The 17,690-nt window shown below is 39.5% G+C and overlaps 1 protein-coding gene across 1 annotated transcript; it reads right to left on the bottom strand.

The window, feature by feature from the left end:
- Nucleotides 1–10,162: 10,162 nt before the first annotated feature.
- nphp1 (nephronophthisis 1) lies at nt 10,163–17,690 on the bottom strand. The gene is made up of 20 exons (XM_087802378.1): nt 17,554–17,690; nt 17,229–17,284; nt 17,104–17,164; nt 16,784–16,914; nt 16,529–16,712; nt 16,290–16,391; nt 16,115–16,227; nt 16,003–16,051; nt 15,840–15,927; nt 14,746–14,840; nt 14,541–14,669; nt 14,395–14,469; nt 13,508–13,618; nt 13,336–13,418; nt 12,117–12,193; nt 11,814–11,913; nt 11,637–11,749; nt 11,499–11,572; nt 10,624–10,668; nt 10,163–10,540 (listed from the first exon to the last, which is right to left on the bottom strand). Exons 1-20 carry the CDS (start codon nt 17,617–17,619, stop codon nt 10,262–10,264), a joined length of 2,031 nt encoding a protein of 676 aa, XP_087658504.1. The 5' UTR covers nt 17,620–17,690; the 3' UTR covers nt 10,163–10,261.

The following is a 17,690-nucleotide window of genomic DNA, read 5'->3' as shown; positions in this document are numbered from 1 at the left end:
TTTCGATCACCTTTGTCAACTCTGTCTCTCCTCCTCCTGCGATCCTCCTCCCTCCTTGTGACTCCCTCGTCCAATGTCTGCAGCTTTAAAGTGACAATCCTGAGATCGAAATGAGAAAAAAAAGTTCATTGGTTTGAATCCTCTTGTGTGTGTGTGTGTGTGTGTGTGTGTGTGTGTGTGTGTGTGTGTGTGTGTGTGTGTGTGTGTGTGTGTGTGTGTGTGTGTGTGTGTGTGTGTGTGTGTGTGAGTGTGTGTGTGTGTGTGTGTGTGTGTGTGTGTGTGTGTGTGTGTGTGTGTGAGTGTGTGTGTGTGTGTGTGTGTGTGTGTGTGTGTGTGTGTGAGTGTGTGTGAGTGTGTGTGTGTGTGTGTGTGTGTGTGTGTGTGTGTGTACCCTTATGTTTTCTCCTACAGGGCAGTGAACAAGTTTACATGTACACAAAAAAGTGATTGTGAGGCAACTAGTGAAATGTTCACATGACAAATTCTGAACCTCCTTTGGAATTGTACCTAAAAAAGTGTGAATAACTCTTTCACTTCACAGTTTTAAACAAACATATGTGTGATTTGAGCCCATGTGTGCGATGGAGTGAAAGAAAAACATGTTTATTTTGAGGTTACATAAGGAAAAATAATATATCAATGTGTGAATGAGAGTTTATTAAACATATGAGAAAACAATAGAATTGCTATGTTTGTCTGTTGTCTCCCAGTGTGTCGCCACGACAACAGACTTTTGTGTCGGAACCACCTGAGGCAGGTGACGTCCTCAGGACCGAGACTCCACGGATGATGTGTTTGCATTATGTCAGGTTTTGAGCTTTGTTGGCCGTGTAGACATGTAGAACGTATCACATGTCTCGCCTGCGCATAAACGTTGACACAAGAACAGGTTTCCTCTCCACGAACCCAATTCAGGAGCTTGTACCTGTTTTTTTTATGATTATTTTTACTACTTTCTTTTCTTCTTTTTTTAATTACTATTTTAAAAACACGATCTCTGTGTTTGATGATCTACTGACTCCTTCAAGAAACATCTTATGTCACTTTTATTTAAACTTTTCCTTGATTCTCTGAGACTCTCGTGTTTGTCTTGTGGTGTCTTGACCTTTTAATTATATATTTTAATGAGTATTGTTTTGATTGTTTAAGCGCTTTGTGACCCTGGTCTAGAAAAGCTCTCTACAAATATTATCTTTTATCTAGTGACAGATATCTTTGACCTTCTGCAGGGTCAATCATCGCAGCAACATCAATATGAGACGGATCTTGGAAAGAAAAGGGAGAAAGAATTGAGATCGATTCCTGTTAAAGTTCACCCAAAATTCTACAAAAATGTTTGTTCATTTTAATGTAGCAACTAGAGCTCAGTGGTCTTCGTCTTCATCTTCGTCCAAAAAGACACTAAACAACATCCAAACACCTCCTCGTCTCTAACGTCCAACTTGGATTGAAGCTCCACATGAGAAGTTGTTCCAAAAACTTGATATTTTAAACTTGTTTGTAACAGTAGCTTAAAGGCTAACATGCTGTATATTCAGTGTAAATAGGAATAAATGAATACTTTATTTCAAACATGTGCATAAAAACAAAATACACTAGTTGAGGAGACGCCTTGATTTTCTGGAACTCCTGTTGTGTAATCAGTTTTATCTTGATCTTTAAAATATATACTTTATTGAATATTGTTTTGATTGTTTAAGCGCTTTGTGACCCTGGTCTTGAAAAGCGCTATATAAATAAAAATTGCTTACTTACTTACTTACTTACTTATCCTTAAGTCCAACCCCTTCTCCGACTAGTATCTACAACTATAGGTTATCTTGCTTTTTTGAATACTCTAAACAAAACAAAGAATCACCAACAAAAAAAACAAACACCATAACTGCTTGTGTCAAAATAAAAAGTCACAAATATTGGCAGCTAGTGAAAACATACGCACATACAAATATGGCGAGAGCTTCCAGTGTAGACAGTAGACAAACCCACCTGAGCACTGTTTCTTGATGGCTTCTTGAGTTTGAGGAGGTTTTCCATCTGTTGGCAACAATGAAGGTCAAATAGAGAACGCCAGTTAAATGTTACGTAGTGCAGCTTGAACACCAAACTATGAGCCATGAATCTTATTGATCTTCTTGAATTGACAAAAAGATGTCAAATCATTTCAATTGTCAAAGCTTCAACACTAGAGACATGATGCAAGTCCAATAACTTACAGTAACGCCTCAAAGATGCTCAGTGTTACTCACAGCATATCAACGTTTATCTGAAGAAGGTGCAATAAGGTGTTTTTTTATTGACGGTTCAGGGTTGGGTGTGACTCTGTAAAGCTTCCCCTTTGTTTTCAACAAGATGAATCATCCTCTAATCCCCAGACTTGAAGGTTTTATCTTTTCTACTTCAAAGTTTGTCTGACTTGCTGAGAAACTTTTCCGCCGACGCCCCTCACTCTCGCCCGTTTGCACCGACGCTCCGGGTTTGTCACTTCCTGTCTGTATTTAGACTCGTCGTTTTTACTGATGCGTTCCACCGCGTCGTCTGAAAACTTCACAAACCGACGACAGCTTGAGTGTCAGCGCGGCAGGGTGAACAGGAGGGGGCTCAGCCGGCAGCCCTGATGCATTTACCGATTTCTTTTTAAATGAATAAAACCAACTCTTGTATTATGAATTGTTTTCCATCTACCTAAAGACACCACCTGTTAAACACTAAAATATAGGACCCGGTGGCCTCATGTACTAAGAAGTGCGTAGATCTTCTACTAAATATGTCCATAAGCTGAAATCCAGAAGATGAAGCAGCACAAAAATATTCACATGTATGAATCTGTGCGCGACAAGAATTTAGGCACTTTTCTTTCCAATCAACCTACAATTAATGGCAGACTTGTTCGTCCCTTTCCACGCCCTCATTTACATATTTAAATAATATTTAAATTAAGCAGAGTCCATGATTTTTCTCGTGATCAGAAAAAACAAATGAAACAAATCGTTGATGTAACTCTGACATGAACATCAAATGGAACCGGCTGATTCGGGCGTACGCGACCTACAGACCGTGCGGGAATTTTGAACATTGTACCGCTCTTTTCAGTGATGACACACATGGACTTTGACAAGGAAAGGTTGCTTGTTGCACTTTTTTTGGTGCGTAAAACCCGTCAGTACATCAGGCCCCTGTTTCCTAAAGCTTCTTCAGCCGCATCACTTGACCTACAAATGACCTCCTCAGTGGCTAGTGTTGCTCTACTCAACTGATTCAATCTGGACAGAAGATGAATCTTTTTCTGAGACTGTATGTCAAAGTATTCAAACCTTTTTTTCTAATGAGAATGTTTCGAAAACACATTTCATGCACACTTGTCGTCTACACACTTCACAAACCTGTGATAGATTCTTGGATGATGAATAATTTCATGATGAGTGTGACTCAGTGTAGTTAATCCACAGTCTGGTAACATCATCTTGTTCTTATAACAATAAACATGAGGGTTGATTATATATAGACAATATGATTTTTTATTTATTATCTTACAACAAATCTAGAGAAAACTAAATGCAGACCTTTTATTGAAGAAGGTGAAAAGATGGAACCTGATCTCCACCTGCTTTCTACCTTATGCATTCTCACACATTCTTCCTTAACTTAATTATTTATTTTTTACTGTCCATCTTTAAATGCTTGTGGAGTTTTAAACGATCCATTCTTTACGAGTCTCCTCTTCCCAAATATACAGAGCTTTCTTTTGTTCCTTGTACCGAGACACGCCTTGTTAAAGGTGCAAAAACGAGTCTCACTGGAGCGCAGGGTCACAGGTCAGAACGATCCGGTTAGTTCATCCTTCTTTTCCTTTCAAACCTAACAGATTAGTAAGAATTAATGGTTGAATCTGAATTATAATGACACCTATTGTTATTATATATTATAATATAATAAATTACTTTTCATCAGAGTGTACAGTAATTGTTGTTTTAAACAGGTTATGAGAATTAAACAAATACAATATGATTAATCTTTGATGAATTTTGGGGATATTTTGAGGAATCTATTGACAGATGTTTGCAAGAAATGATCTTTTTGTGAGCCATGGTGTTCATTTTCTTCATTCATCTTTCAGCATCATCGTCGTTGATCCTCCAACTTCACCAATCCTCCCAAAGTCACAGATGTTCATGACCTTGTTTTATTCGTGCAGACTTTTCCTTGATTCTCTGAGACTCCTGTGTTTGTCTTGGTGTTGTCTTGATCTTTTAAGAATATATTTTAATGAGTATTGTTTTGATTGTTTAAGCGCTTTGTGACCCTGGTCTAGAAAAGCGCTCTACAAATATTACATACTTACATAATGTTCCTTTTGTATTTTACCCAGTACCTTCATCTCCACTGTTCCTCCCAAACATATCATTGAAAGAGGTACTTTGTCTTTATGAGGAAGTGTTTTGCTGGTTCTCTCTTTTGATCGACCGTTTCCTCTTCTGATCTTCAGCTGTCAATCGAGTAAGTTTTTAATTCATATTACTGCCTCTGCTGCACACATGCTTGTGTAAATTGAGAGATTTACAAGATGAAATCCTTGCTACCAAAATGTCTAAAGCATTTTTCTTTCAAGTTTTTTAGGGTCATTTACTTTGGTTGCTATTGGCTTTCATTGTTAGAAACACACAGTATAACAAACATGTTTCTTTGGCTGATTTACTTTTTAGATATTTACATCAGCAAAAGTGATAGATTTAAAAGGTTTGAACTCAGATTTGGACTGAATATGTGTTTAAGTTCAGCCAAAAATCAACTCAAACCTCAAACCAAAAGTTATAATTAATACAACTATTGAAACAGATTTTGTGTTTCAATTCTGACAGCTTGGTTGTTTTTTGGTTACACACTAGCCTAATGTCCCGAATGTGATACTGAAGGAATGTGGTAAAACAGGAAGTTGTGTTTCTTACCAACAAGAAACAGGTCTGTGTTGGTTCACATTACTGGCGTTTAGCTATGCTAGTCCGGACTAGTTAATCATGTCGCACTTGTCACGTTAAAGAATTAAACCGTCAAAGTTGAGGTTTGTAGGACTAAGACATAGGGTGGTTACATGTCAAGTGAGAATAAAACAGAATCAGAAAACTTGTATTTCCAGTGTAAACATTCCAGTGTTGTGATGTGACTGAAACATTTGTGTTTCTGAATTTGCTCTCATGCCGAAAAACTAATTAAGATATTTGTGTAATACAACAGAAACATGCTGTCTCCAAAACAAAGTTGTTTGCATGTACTTTTCCTCAACCAACATTATCCACTACTGTGTAGACCTTCGCCCATTCACTAGTGATGGCCTGATGAAGCATCATGAAGCACTTTCATTATCTTCAGAGTCCACTAGATGGTTGTGATGTGTTGATGAAGCTTCATGAAACAGTGTCATTATCTTCAGAGTCCACTAGATGGTAGTGATGTGTTGATGAAGCTTCATGGAACAGTGTCATTATCTTCAGAGTCCACTAGATGGTAGTGATGTGTTGATGAAGCTTCATGAAACAGTGTCATTATCTTCAGAGTCCACTAGATGGTAGTGATGTGTTGATGAAGCTTCATGAAGCACTGTCCTTATCTTCAGAGCCCACTAGATGGCGGTCTCTGCTCACTGATCTATTGCTTCTAACAACTATTGGAGCTACACATTTTTAAACTGAGGGCGCCACCTACTGACCTCTAAAAATATATCACCGTTTCATGAAGCTTCAATAGCCCGGACAGCGTGAGGACTAAAAATGGCTATTGTTGCTCCACTCGACTGATTCAATTACTTATTTTCTGAGAAGGAACTTAGTCGTATTAAACTATTTTTTCTCGACATAATGTTTCAAAACAAATTTGATGCAAACATGTCACCTTTTAAAAGCTTCTCACATGTTCGAAAGCTCTTGAACACATACAGCTCACAAATTAAACAACTCAAACGCACATGTATGAAGCCTCTTATCCACATCAAGACATATGACATTAACTATATCAACTTGATTTGGAAGAATCGCACACATACATTAACCTAAGCACACATAATAAATGTCACATATTTATATAAAAATGTATAATGATCATTAGTTTAAGGATTAGGATCGGTAGAACCGGATTCAAAGATCTGTATCTACCTGTCGATCTATATACAGTATTCCTGTCCTAACCAGTCGTAACTAGCTGGGACCAAAATCACTGCTATGACCAGTCAATCCATGGCCTTGACGCACCCAGGAAACGATTCATAGGTGTAATTGTTGCTTTATTTCCCTCGTTTGTCATCAGCCACACCTTTAGAGCCGCTTTATTTCCTTGGTTTTATTATAAGTCAAACGGTTCCTTTATTTTGCTCTTCATGATGCTGAGGGTTGTTAAACCTCCTAATTGACAAAAGGTGGTCCAGTGAAAAGGTGAAACTCAGAGGAATGTGAGATTATCTAACGTCCACCCAGCAGGCTGTGCTGCTTTTATAAGGCTCTATAAAAAGCAGGCTAATTATTAACCGTGGACACGCCCACTGTAATACTACACAGCGTTGGGGGTGATGTTGAACTTATGGGTGGAGGCGGTTGACGCGACCCAGCGAGCACAGAAATGACAGGATAGAAAACACTTGAAAAGCCTGTAAACAAAGCTTGAGTGATACTTGACATTAGGCCAGGATTTCTTTTTTTTTTTTAAGGTTTACCTGTGCAGCGAGTGCAAACAAAAGAGGCTCACTCATTGACACTCATTGAAGTTTGTGTCTTCTCGTCTATTGCAACAGCTTGTTTTCATGTCTAAACAAGAAGGATGTGTTTCGCCTGCAGTTCATACAAGACTCTGCAGCCAGAATTCTGAGCCGCTCTAGTAGAAGAACTCACATTTCTCCTTCAAACTCTTCACTGGCTGCCAGTTTCTTTCAGGATCATTTTAAAATTCTGGTTCTTACTTTCAGATCTATTCATGGTCAGACCTTCCATCAGTGATCTGATCCAGACTTACACCCCAGCTCGGGCTCTGAGGTCTGTGGATCAGATTCCTGTGTTTGTCTATATGTTGTCTTGACCTTTTAAGTATATATTTTATCGGTTATTGTTTTAATTGTTTTAAAGCGCTTTGTGACCCTGGTGTAGAAAAGTGCTCTACAAGTATTATTTATTTACTCACTTACTCAAACGCAAACATTAGGATTAGAATTGGATATAAAGCTGGCAACGTTCTACTCTTTATGTTTGACTTGAGTAAAGATAAGATCGTCCAGGATATTATTGAAATATTGTTGTGAATTTGCCTTTATCTGCATCCATCGTCCAACTCTTATCTTATCTTAGGATGGGTCCAGGGGGCAACATCGGGATCAAAGAGTACCGGACTTCCCACTTCCATGCAAGCTACTCCCTTGTGACTCCGGTGACTCCCAATGTGACCTAGGTCTCAGGAAGCATCCTTAAAATAACCCGGAGACACTTCAACTGGCAACTCTTGATCTAGAGTGGTAGCTGATTTACTTCAGAGTCTCTCCTGACTCACTGGACCTTGTCTCTAAGGGAGAGTCCAGAGTTGCTCAGACGAAGGAGGACCTTTGCAGTTCCCCACGATAGTCCTTAGCAGGGAGGTTCCCCATGGCTGCAACACACTCTAATGGCCCTTTCCGACTAGTCCTCCACCACTCGACTCAACTTTTTGTTTCGTTTACACCAGTACTGCACTTCGCAGCAGGTACTTTCTTTATATGCCCTCTGCTATAGTTCCAAACGAGCCAAGCCGGTACAAAAGGTGACTTCGAACGACTGCAAGCCACTGATGGTTTAAAGAGACACGACACAGAAGAGCGACTCAGCGAGACTCCCAACACGAGAGTAGGAGAGAAGGAGTACGAGAAGTAACTTTGTCAGTTGTTCCTTGGTGCATGGAGACGGTCCAGACCTTTTGTGTTTGGTAAGTTCACCGTTGCCTCCAAGTGCACTATGTCATTAACCGTGAGTAGAAGTAGAGTGGTGTCCAGTAAAGGTATGCCTGCAGTCCAGAGGCGACACCATGAGAACCCCACAGCACCCAGAGCCTTGAGATACTTTGTAAGGATCTCCTCCAAACCAGGCTGGGCCACAGAGAAGTGCTTGAACTACCTTAGCAAACGAAACCCGACAGATGGCTGAATGTGCCTCACACTCCTTTGTCTTCATAATAGGTTAGGTAGGTAGAACTTTATTGATCCCTAAGGAGGTCTCCTTCGGGAAATTGTTTTTTTCCAATTAGACACAGCAATACACCAATTATTCATAAAAATAAAAATAAGAACAAGAACAAAGAGAAATAAAGAGAAAGAACAAGATGATACAATCTAAGTCTTAAAATAAAGAACATAGATCAAAGAAAAATAACAAAGACAAATACAAAGATTAACATGGATTGAGGAAGTTCTTAAAATAACTTTCGCATTCCAGCGAGGTTTCTGGTCCAGACAACTGTTCCAGTCTGGCCCACGTCCAGAGCCATCCAAGAGGTTTGCCTCTTAGGCTCCCCATATCAGCAATGAAGACCTGAATCATGGTCTATGGTCCAATGTCACCTGACTCTCTCTGTAAATGGTTCAAGCACAAGGGGATCATGTCAAATGTTAGCCTTAGCTTTTTTTTTGTTTGGTGTTCATACTGTAGCCACTAGTGTCACTTTCATGGTCTTTTTTAATCCTTATCATGTTCCCAATCAATAAAGTTTTACCTTACCTTACCAAAGGAAGAGCCTCACAGAGTGCTGAGAACACCGTCTATATTTATGTAAGTAAGTAGTATTTTTAGAGCGCTTTTCTAGCGCTTTTCTAGGGACAAAAGCACTTATCAAAACAATACTCAAGAAAATATATACTTAAAAGATCAAGATAACACCGAGACAAACACAGGAGTCTGCACGAATAAAAGTGTCTTCAGTTGTTTCTTGAAGGAGTCAGTAGATCATCAAACACAGATGTTTCTTGAAGGAGTCAGTAGATCATCAAACACAGATGTTTCTTGAAGGAGTCAGTAGATCATCAAACACAGATGTTTCTTGAAGGAGTCAGTAGATCATCAAACACAGATGTTTCTTAAAGGAGTCAGTAGATCATCAAACACAGATGTTTCTTGAAGGAGTCAGTAGATCATCAAACACAGATGTTTCTTGAAGGAGTCAGTAGATCATCAAACACAGATGTTTCTTGAAGGAGTCAGTAGATCATCAAACACAGATGTTTCTTGAAGGAGTCAGTAGATCATCAAACACAGATGTTTCTTGAAGGAGTCAGTAGATCATCAAACACAGATGTTTCCTGAAGGAGTCAGTAGATCATCAAACATAGATGTTTCTTGAAGGAGTCAGTAGATCATCAAACACAGATGTTTCTAGAAGGAGTCAGTAGATCATCAAACACAGAGATGTTTCTTGAAGGAGTCAGTAGATCATCAAACACAGATGTTTCTTGAAGGAGTCAGTAGATCATCAAACACAGAGATGGTTCCAAAGCTTAGGAGCAACAGTCTGGAAGGATTTCTCTCCTCTGGTCCGGAAGTTCAGGAACCATCAGTAGATTCTGATCCACAGACCTCAGAGCCCGAGCTGGGGTGTAAGTCTGGATCAAAACACTGATGGAAGGTCTGACAATGAATAGATCTGAAAGTAAGAACCAGAATTTTAAAATAATCCTGAAAGAAACTGGCAGCCAGTGAAGTTTTAAGGATCAGAGAAATGTGAGTTCTTCTACTAGAGCGGCTCAGAATTCTGGCTGCAGAGTTTTGTATGAACTGCAGGCGAGACACATCCTTCTTGTTTAGATACCAAAATAAACTTTTACAATAATCTAAACGACACAAACACTAAATTTAGAGATTTTTTTCAGTTAAAACAGTTTCTGGTCAGTTTTCTTCAGTGTTGAACTAGAGACATGTCTTTGTCAAATACAACACCCAGGTTTCTCAGGCTCAGTTTGACAGACTGACCTAAGTCACCCAAGTACTGACTCAACCCTGGAACTCCCTCATCAGGCGAAATAACCAGAGTTTCAGATATTTCCATTCTCATTATAGGTCACCATGTTAAGGTAAACATCATGTTAAATATTTGTCGTTAGAAGCACTTTGTGATCAAGTCCTTCTTTAATGCTGCAAGATAGTTTTGACATGTAAACATAACGTTAGTGTCGAAGGTCAAAAACGTTTTATTGTGATGATACAGAAAATACTTTCTCTAAAAAATATGATATACAAAACTCGACGATGTCTTCAAAGGTCCGGAGCCGCTACCAGGCCACTCGCAGAAGGTCAAAGCTCAACTCGTTCATGTCAAAAGCGAGATGCTGATGGGCGAGGTCGGCGAAGATCTCCGGGCCTCCTGATTGGCTGGTGGCCTCCTGCCAGCGTTTGAGGGCGTCCAAGGCGGTGAAGATGATCCAGGCGCGCTGCTCCTCCACGGGCGGGTCTGCCCAGCGGTACGCCGGCAGCGAGGAAGAGTGGAGGAGGAAGTAGGCAGACGACATGTAGACTTTGGTGAACTCTTGCTTCAGGTACATCGGGTCTCTCTGGAAATGAAAGGGGTCAACATAGTGCGACAGCGCTCTCTACTGGTGACATGAAGCAAAGACGAGAATGGGAAACAAAAGACCTTCTGGGCTCTGCTCATGTGAGTTTCCGCTTCCAGCCAAGCACTCTGAGGAGAACAATACCATTTGGAATGAGTAACATATTCAAGAAAGAGTTTCAAACCTTAATGAAATTGTTTACATATTAATCGATAAGTCATGAGTTGTCGAAACACATGCTGTTGCGTTACATTATGACCAACACAAGTTTCTAATTCTAAATATTATAACATTTGACATAGGCTAGGATAGATGTAATCCTTTAATTCTGTGTTGAGAAATAAACATTTCTAGGTATTAAATGTAACTATACATTTCAAATGAATGCATCTTAATGTTCTTTACTATATATATTTAAATATTAAAACTGATTCGAACGAGAGGTTACGAGAGTCCATTATGACGTAATAATGGCTTCACTCCTCCTCCAGCTGTAATCACGCCCCGCTTTGTTTATACAACGAGTCCATTGGAGGTGGGGACTTCCTGGCTTGATGACGCGCAGTGACACACCTCCATGCTTGACCAATCACAGCAGAGTGGGTGTGGTTATGGTCAACAAGATTGAATCTCCAGAAAAACTGTGTGCAGTTGGCGGAGTTTAAGATCATTTTCTAATGTCAATATTTCAATGAAAAGAGAGTTTTGTACAAAAACACACTGATGATACAATAGAGTCACACATCACTTTAAGATTCACTTAAATAAACCCATTAATTTAACTTTAAACAATCTTAACTGATCATTCTAAAATGATTAATTGGCCCATTTAATTAGAAAATGTCCCCAAATATTTTGGTTGTCTTAATATGCATTTAGAGATAACCTTGATGTCAAATGCACAAAATAAATAAAAAGTATTTGCTTTTGAAAATATTTACGTTAACAAAATACTGACCCTGACAGCGTCCAGCAGGTCGGTCTGGTCCAACAGGAGCGGGAAGGTGGACAGCACTGGACTGGAGATCAGATCTGAAAGTGTCGTCTCTCAGATACAGGTTCCTGAAGGAACACGTGTGTGTGGCTGAAGAGTTACCAGCGTTCTGCATGGTCGGTCGGTCCATCAGCAAGGCATCGGCCAAAAGTTGTCGGTGTAGCGTCAGCAGGTGGACGCAGCTCAGGCAGTGCAGCAGAGTGTCCGGCAGAAGACTGAGAGACCATTTCTTTAAGCATGGAACTTCATATAACTTCACTGACAAACTATTTCCAGCACCTGAGTTGCGCTTTAGTCTGACTTTTCATTGACTTCAACTTGACGATCAGCTTGGGTTGGCGTCGGCTCTGCATCATCTGCTGGAAAACAGTCGCGGGCGCTGCAAACACAGCGTCGTTTGATGAAATATTCAACAGTTTCGAACATACTTAACAATCTTCTGAGATCAACAAGAGTTTTTTTTGTTTTATAGTTGTAGTATTTATACAAGCACACTCTCGCTCTTACACAAGATGTCGCTTCATTTAAATTGACTCAACTTTTGTAATTGATTTACTGGAAGTTAAAAGTCTCTGCTCTTACAATCTCTGATGTGGGAACTCTCCATCCCAACGTCCTTCTCATATGGAGTTCCCCCGTTCACCTGCAGCTCGTACGTCCTACAAGTATGGAAAGACGACAAGTATTACATGTATTATGTAGTACACACACGGCCCTCTTGGCGTCACTGTTGCCATGGCTACCATGAACTGTCGTCTTGCTGTAAATAGGGAAAAGTTTTCCAAGAAAATGTATAAAATTGTGAAGATATGAACATGAAGAAGTACCTCAAATCTCACTATATTATAACAATCTTCAGTCGGGAGAAGCAAAAATATTTGTCCACTCTTTTACAAACAAGGGATTTATTTATTTACTGCAGGTTCCATGCCATGATGCCTTCCTACATACTCTGCACTGTATTTAGTGACAACTGATTTATCGCTTGTTGCTTATGTTGCTATGTCAAAAGTGATCAACAGTTTATTGGTTGGCTGGGCGGCAAAGCATTATGGGAGCTATTCAGGTCACCAGTACAGAGATGGTTATCGAGAGGAATGGAGCTCATATCTTAGTTGAGTTTGCAAGATCAAAATAATTACCAAATAAAGTTTGTAAATTATAAGATGGCTATAACGATATGGTGACTACTCTACGGTGTCTTTTATAAACCCCGCAAGTCTATCTACCGTATTTTCCGCACTATAAAGCGCACATTATAAAGCGCATAGAATAGAAGATTCTGCAGTCAAACTTTTCCCTGATTCAGTAAACGCGTAGTAAAAGGAACTGATACTGATATTTCAAACGTTAGTGCATAACTCAACATTGTTCAGTCACGTATAATACGTAAAGCTCACGTTTACCTGTCGATATCTTTACTTAATCCATTAGCCCCATAACAATAGACTACTTTAAGGTGTGAAGCGGTAGGTGGAACATAGCTTTTTGCGTCCGCCATCATGTGACATGCGTCATAAATCCCACCCCGTGATGGTGCAATGACGTAATCCCACCAACGGCGTGTCGGCTCCGTCGGTTTGTCACCCGAGTCACTGACCAGGTAATGCTCATATATGAGGCACTCAGGATTATAAGGCGCACCGTCAGTTTTTGAGAAAATTAAAGGCTTTTAAATGCGCTTTATAGTGCGGAAAATACGGTAATATAATCTAATCTGATCTAATAATCCAGGGACCATTTGCCAACTATTTAGATTCTAAAATGTAAGAAATACTTCAGACAATTATGCATGTTGTACCTGTTGGGAAGTGGATTTCCAGCTTCATCCGTCAGTTTGAGGAAAGTCCATCCACAGCTCAGGTCTCCTCGCTCGCCCGTCGACTGAAACACAAGAGTTTGATTTTCGCTGTTTCCCATTTCTGACATTCATGTGTTGCTCAGGGACGGAAAGCGTCAAGTTTTGTAAGTACGTTTCGGATAAAAGACACTCCCAGCTCGAACAGGAGGCCCAGGTCGGGAGACGAGGAGCTGCAGCGTAGAAAACAGTCGCCGTCCAGTAGAGTCGGCAGCAACCCGGTCACCTGGAAGACATGGAGCAACATCTTGACCTTTTGAAAGGTTCGGTTCAGAACATGTTGATCACTTCCATCGTCGGCACATCACGAGAAAATATTCTGGAGTCAATTAAACATTTGAAACGGTGAGGACGGCTGTACATGCATGAGGCACAATTAATGATTAACCTTTTCCAGAAGCAAATAATAAATGATTGGAAGAAAAAACATACAGTAATAGCTTAATATATATATAACACATGTTAAATCCACAAGATTTGATTGTGGCATCAAAATTTTGATTGGTTTAATTTAACATTTCAAACTTTTTAACCCGTGTGTTATCTCAGGGTGAAGGTGACCTGAAGATAACCCCTGATGTTTTCTCCACAAAGGGTCAAGGGGTACCACAAACACCTTCGGGTCACCTTGACCCTGAGATAACAAGGGATAATATTGAATAGTTGAATTTGGTTGATTTATTTTTCTTTAAATAATTCCATTTTTTTTTAAATAGATTTTTTTTAAATTAATGGGGTTTCAGTCAGAGTTTGATATTATAATCAATAAAAGTAAAATGTATTTTTGAATTATTGGAATTGGAAAATCAAACTCTATGTGTAAAGAAAATCCTTTCGTTTTGAAGATGTTTGTTCTTTTGAATTAAATTGTAAAAGATAGAAAACTAATTCATTTTTAAATATAGAGATGATGGAATACAATTATTCAACCGTTCAATATTCTGATGCCAATAAAAAAAAAACACAATCCTGCCAGAAATCTTCAACCAAACAACTTCTCACCCGAGGAGAGAAGGTCCATGTTTTGGGGCTCTTGGGATTGTAGGTCGCCCTCACCGTGTGAATGTTGCTCAGCACCTGAACCAAATAAAGTCGCGGATGAGTTTCGGCAACAAGCAGACGGGTCTTGTTTGATTCTCTTTCCTCACCTGAGTTCCATCAAAAGCACAGAAACGGATGTGTCTACTGACCACTTGAACCCCCACACCAGGAGTGGGGATCATGCGACAGCCCCACAGCGTGAAGCAAACACAAGTTCTGACCTGGCGAGCACGAACCTGGACCGGGAGGTTTGGAAAGATCAGTGCGTTTACACGACATCGAGTAATTGGATCAACAGTTAGACTCCCTCACTCTGCCGTTGTCTGGGTCCAGGAAGAGATCACTAAAGGAGAGCTGTGATTGGCTGAGCTGAGGTTGGATATAATGACTTGCTCTGTACGTGATTCCTGAAACAAAGTGTGTTAGCAAAGAATATGAACCCAAACAACTTCCCTAACTGGGAAATAGTCATAATATTGAAGTAGATCTGTGCCATCAGAATAACAAATGGTTCGTATTCAATATTTAAAATGTTGACTTTTTTTATTTTAATGTAGATGTTTTAAGGCATTTCATTATTTTTTGAATAATCAAATTCAAATGATTTCTTTATAAAATAGTTGGATCTTATAGTTCAATAAAAAAAATATTCAACATAATTTTTTTGTCACACAGATTTATATTTGAATTCCATTAATTCAAAAAAACATTTGTAAAACTTAAGATTTGGAAGCTCGCTGCTCGATTGGATCAGTGTTCGATCTTTGGAATGAATTTAAAAGGCTATGAACTGAAGAATATTGAATTTAGGAAATACACTTTTGAGTTCTTGCTGGGGAGGGAGCTGGTCTGGGAACACCTTAGGGTCCCCCAGGAAGAGCTGAAGGAAAGACTGACCCTCCCTGCTTAAGCTCCCGAGACCTGAACCCGGATAAATGGACGACAACGAAACAAAACGAAATTAAAAATTCATTTTGAAAATGTGTATTTTTATAATATAGAAATGATTAAAGTCAATAATTCAAAAATGATTATTCAAACAAGTTTCCATATTTGAAATAATACATTCAACCATTTAATATTCTAATGACACTGAAATTCAATTCAATTTCATAAGTGACTTATCATAACAAAGTTATCTCAAGACACTTTACAGTTGAAGTAAGAAGAAAGAAAAACAGATCCAGCAACTCAACAATGAGTAAAGCACAGTCAGGCGTTGGCGAGGAAAAACGTCCTTGTAGAAGGCAGAAACCTCGAGCAGAACCAGACTCATTGTATATACTTCCATACTTTGACTGCCATTTTTTCTTTTGCTGAAGTCAAGTCTGTTTTCTTCATAACTAAATACAACAACTTTGAATAGATATAAAAATGATAGAGATAAAGAAAGTCTATAATTTCACCTTCTTCTACCAGCAGCTTGTTGAGAGTCGAGGGTCTGAATCCGGACGGTATGGCCCCCATGGCTGAGAGGACATCGGTGGCATCAATCTGACGGATGAACACTTAGATATAGAGACCGGACATGATATTGATCATCTATAGGGATGTTAAGAGAGGCCTCACCTCCGTCAGAGCCTTTCTGACCGTCGACCAGTTGGATGACGCAGCTTCACTGTCGACCAACATCAAGTTACTTTCTTTGGTCGAGGTGTGAGCAAGAAATAGTTTGATCAACCTTTTCTTATCGTCGGCCTGTTCGTCATCTTCCTCCTGAGACACGTCACCTTCACTTTCTTCATCGTCCTCGTCGTCATCATCTTCATCCTCCTCACTGGTGCCGGAACAAATCTAGAACACAAGTCATTGGTTCAACTACTGTTGGACATAACAAGTTTCAATGTGGTCTTTACCTTCAAGTAGGTTCTTGGCACAACTCCCTTGTCTCCTCTGGGGTTCTGAGCGAGCCACCAGCCATCCCCCCTTTTCCTGATTATTCTCAACACCTCCCCCTTCTGTATGTGAGGACAGTGGTGAAACAGTTGTTCTTCTTGTGCGTTGTCATGGTCTCCATCAGAAAATGTCAGAATTTGTTCACTGATCTGTCAAAAGTCAACTTGATGGGAATAATAAATAATATGAACTGCTTCACCTGAACCGAAAGATCTCCGTCCTCTTCTCCTTTAAATTCACTGAGAACCGTGTAGACAGGAAGCTGAGAGAGCAGTGAAACCACTGTACTCTCCTCTTCATCATCATCGTCATCATCATCATCATCCTCTTCATTATCATATTCCTCATCGTCAGCATCGTCACTGGTCTCTTTTGAGCGATCACTGTCGTTAAAAAATAAAAAAGTTTCTTTGTTTTTATGTAATAGTATAGAGAACATATGTATTAAACTGACCCTATCTTGCTTGGTCCAGGTGATGAGAATTCAAGAGACAGATTGTTTAGTTTCTCTAAAATGTCCAGTAGTCGCTTCTCCTGCTCTTTTTTCCTCTGGTCGTAGCTTCCCACAGGCGTCGACTCGTCTGCCTGAGAAGAAATAAAACGACACGAATGACTTCTTTTAATGTCATTGAAAGTCCAAGATAAGTAAGGAGATGTTTTACTAAACATGTCATGCACCCGTGCTATTACGTATCGTCAAATTGATGATTGAATAAATTGTGTTTTTTTAACTATCTATGAGGTCTAGAAAAGCGCTAGACAAATATTACTTACCTTTGTCAGTTTCATCAGCGTCTTCAACGTCTTCTCTGCTGATATTTGAAGTTCTTGACATCTGTCAACACAAAATAAGTCATGGTTATTTGAAAAATGAAATCAATGCCAATGAAGATGTTTACCTTTGAAATGTTTCTTCTGTGGGTTTGCCTTGAGCTTCTTTCAACAGGTTTTCAACCTGAGTTAAGGAACACAAACGACAAGGAAAGACAAATGTGGAATTAAAACTTATACAGTACAGTTTTGGTCATATTTATTTTCCATTGCGTTAATAGTGAAAATGGGCCACAAACAGAAAACCGCAGCCATGCTCACACCTTACGGAACTTTACTTGTTTATTAATTCAATGTAAACGTCACATCGTGTACAGTAGTAGTAAAATAACATTACATTTCGTGCCAAACAATGCGGCTTTTATTCGCTAGATTTTGATCATTTAGACAAACCTGTCGTTTTATATCGTCCACATCCTTTTGTAGCAACTGAAGCGGTCCCTTTCTTTTGAAAGGCATTCCTACATTTGCCTCTTTTTTTTAGCCAACTGGACAAGCTAGCAGCTGCTTAGCCGAGTGACTGACGCTCC

This window comes from Callionymus lyra, chromosome 11 (assembly GCF_982586985.1).
Source record: "Callionymus lyra chromosome 11, fCalLyr1.hap1.1, whole genome shotgun sequence".
Lineage (NCBI taxonomy): Eukaryota > Metazoa > Chordata > Actinopteri > Syngnathiformes > Callionymidae > Callionymus > Callionymus lyra.
This window is presented reverse-complemented; position numbering and strand designations above follow the sequence as displayed.

Bases quoted from the DNA above. Each gene is read 5' to 3' on its own strand.
- nphp1 (XM_087802378.1), bottom strand. From the start codon at position 17,619: ATGCCTTTCAAAAGAAAGGGACCGCTTCAGTTGCTACAAAAGGATGTG. The intron at 16,052-16,114 runs GTTGATCAAACT...GTTGGTCGACAG, and splicing joins CAGGCCGACGATAAGAAAAG to TGAAGCTGCGTCATCCAACT. The intron at 11,750-11,813 runs GTGCTGGAAATA...ATGGTCTCTCAG, and splicing joins CAGACTAAAGCGCAACTCAG to TCTTCTGCCGGACACTCTGC.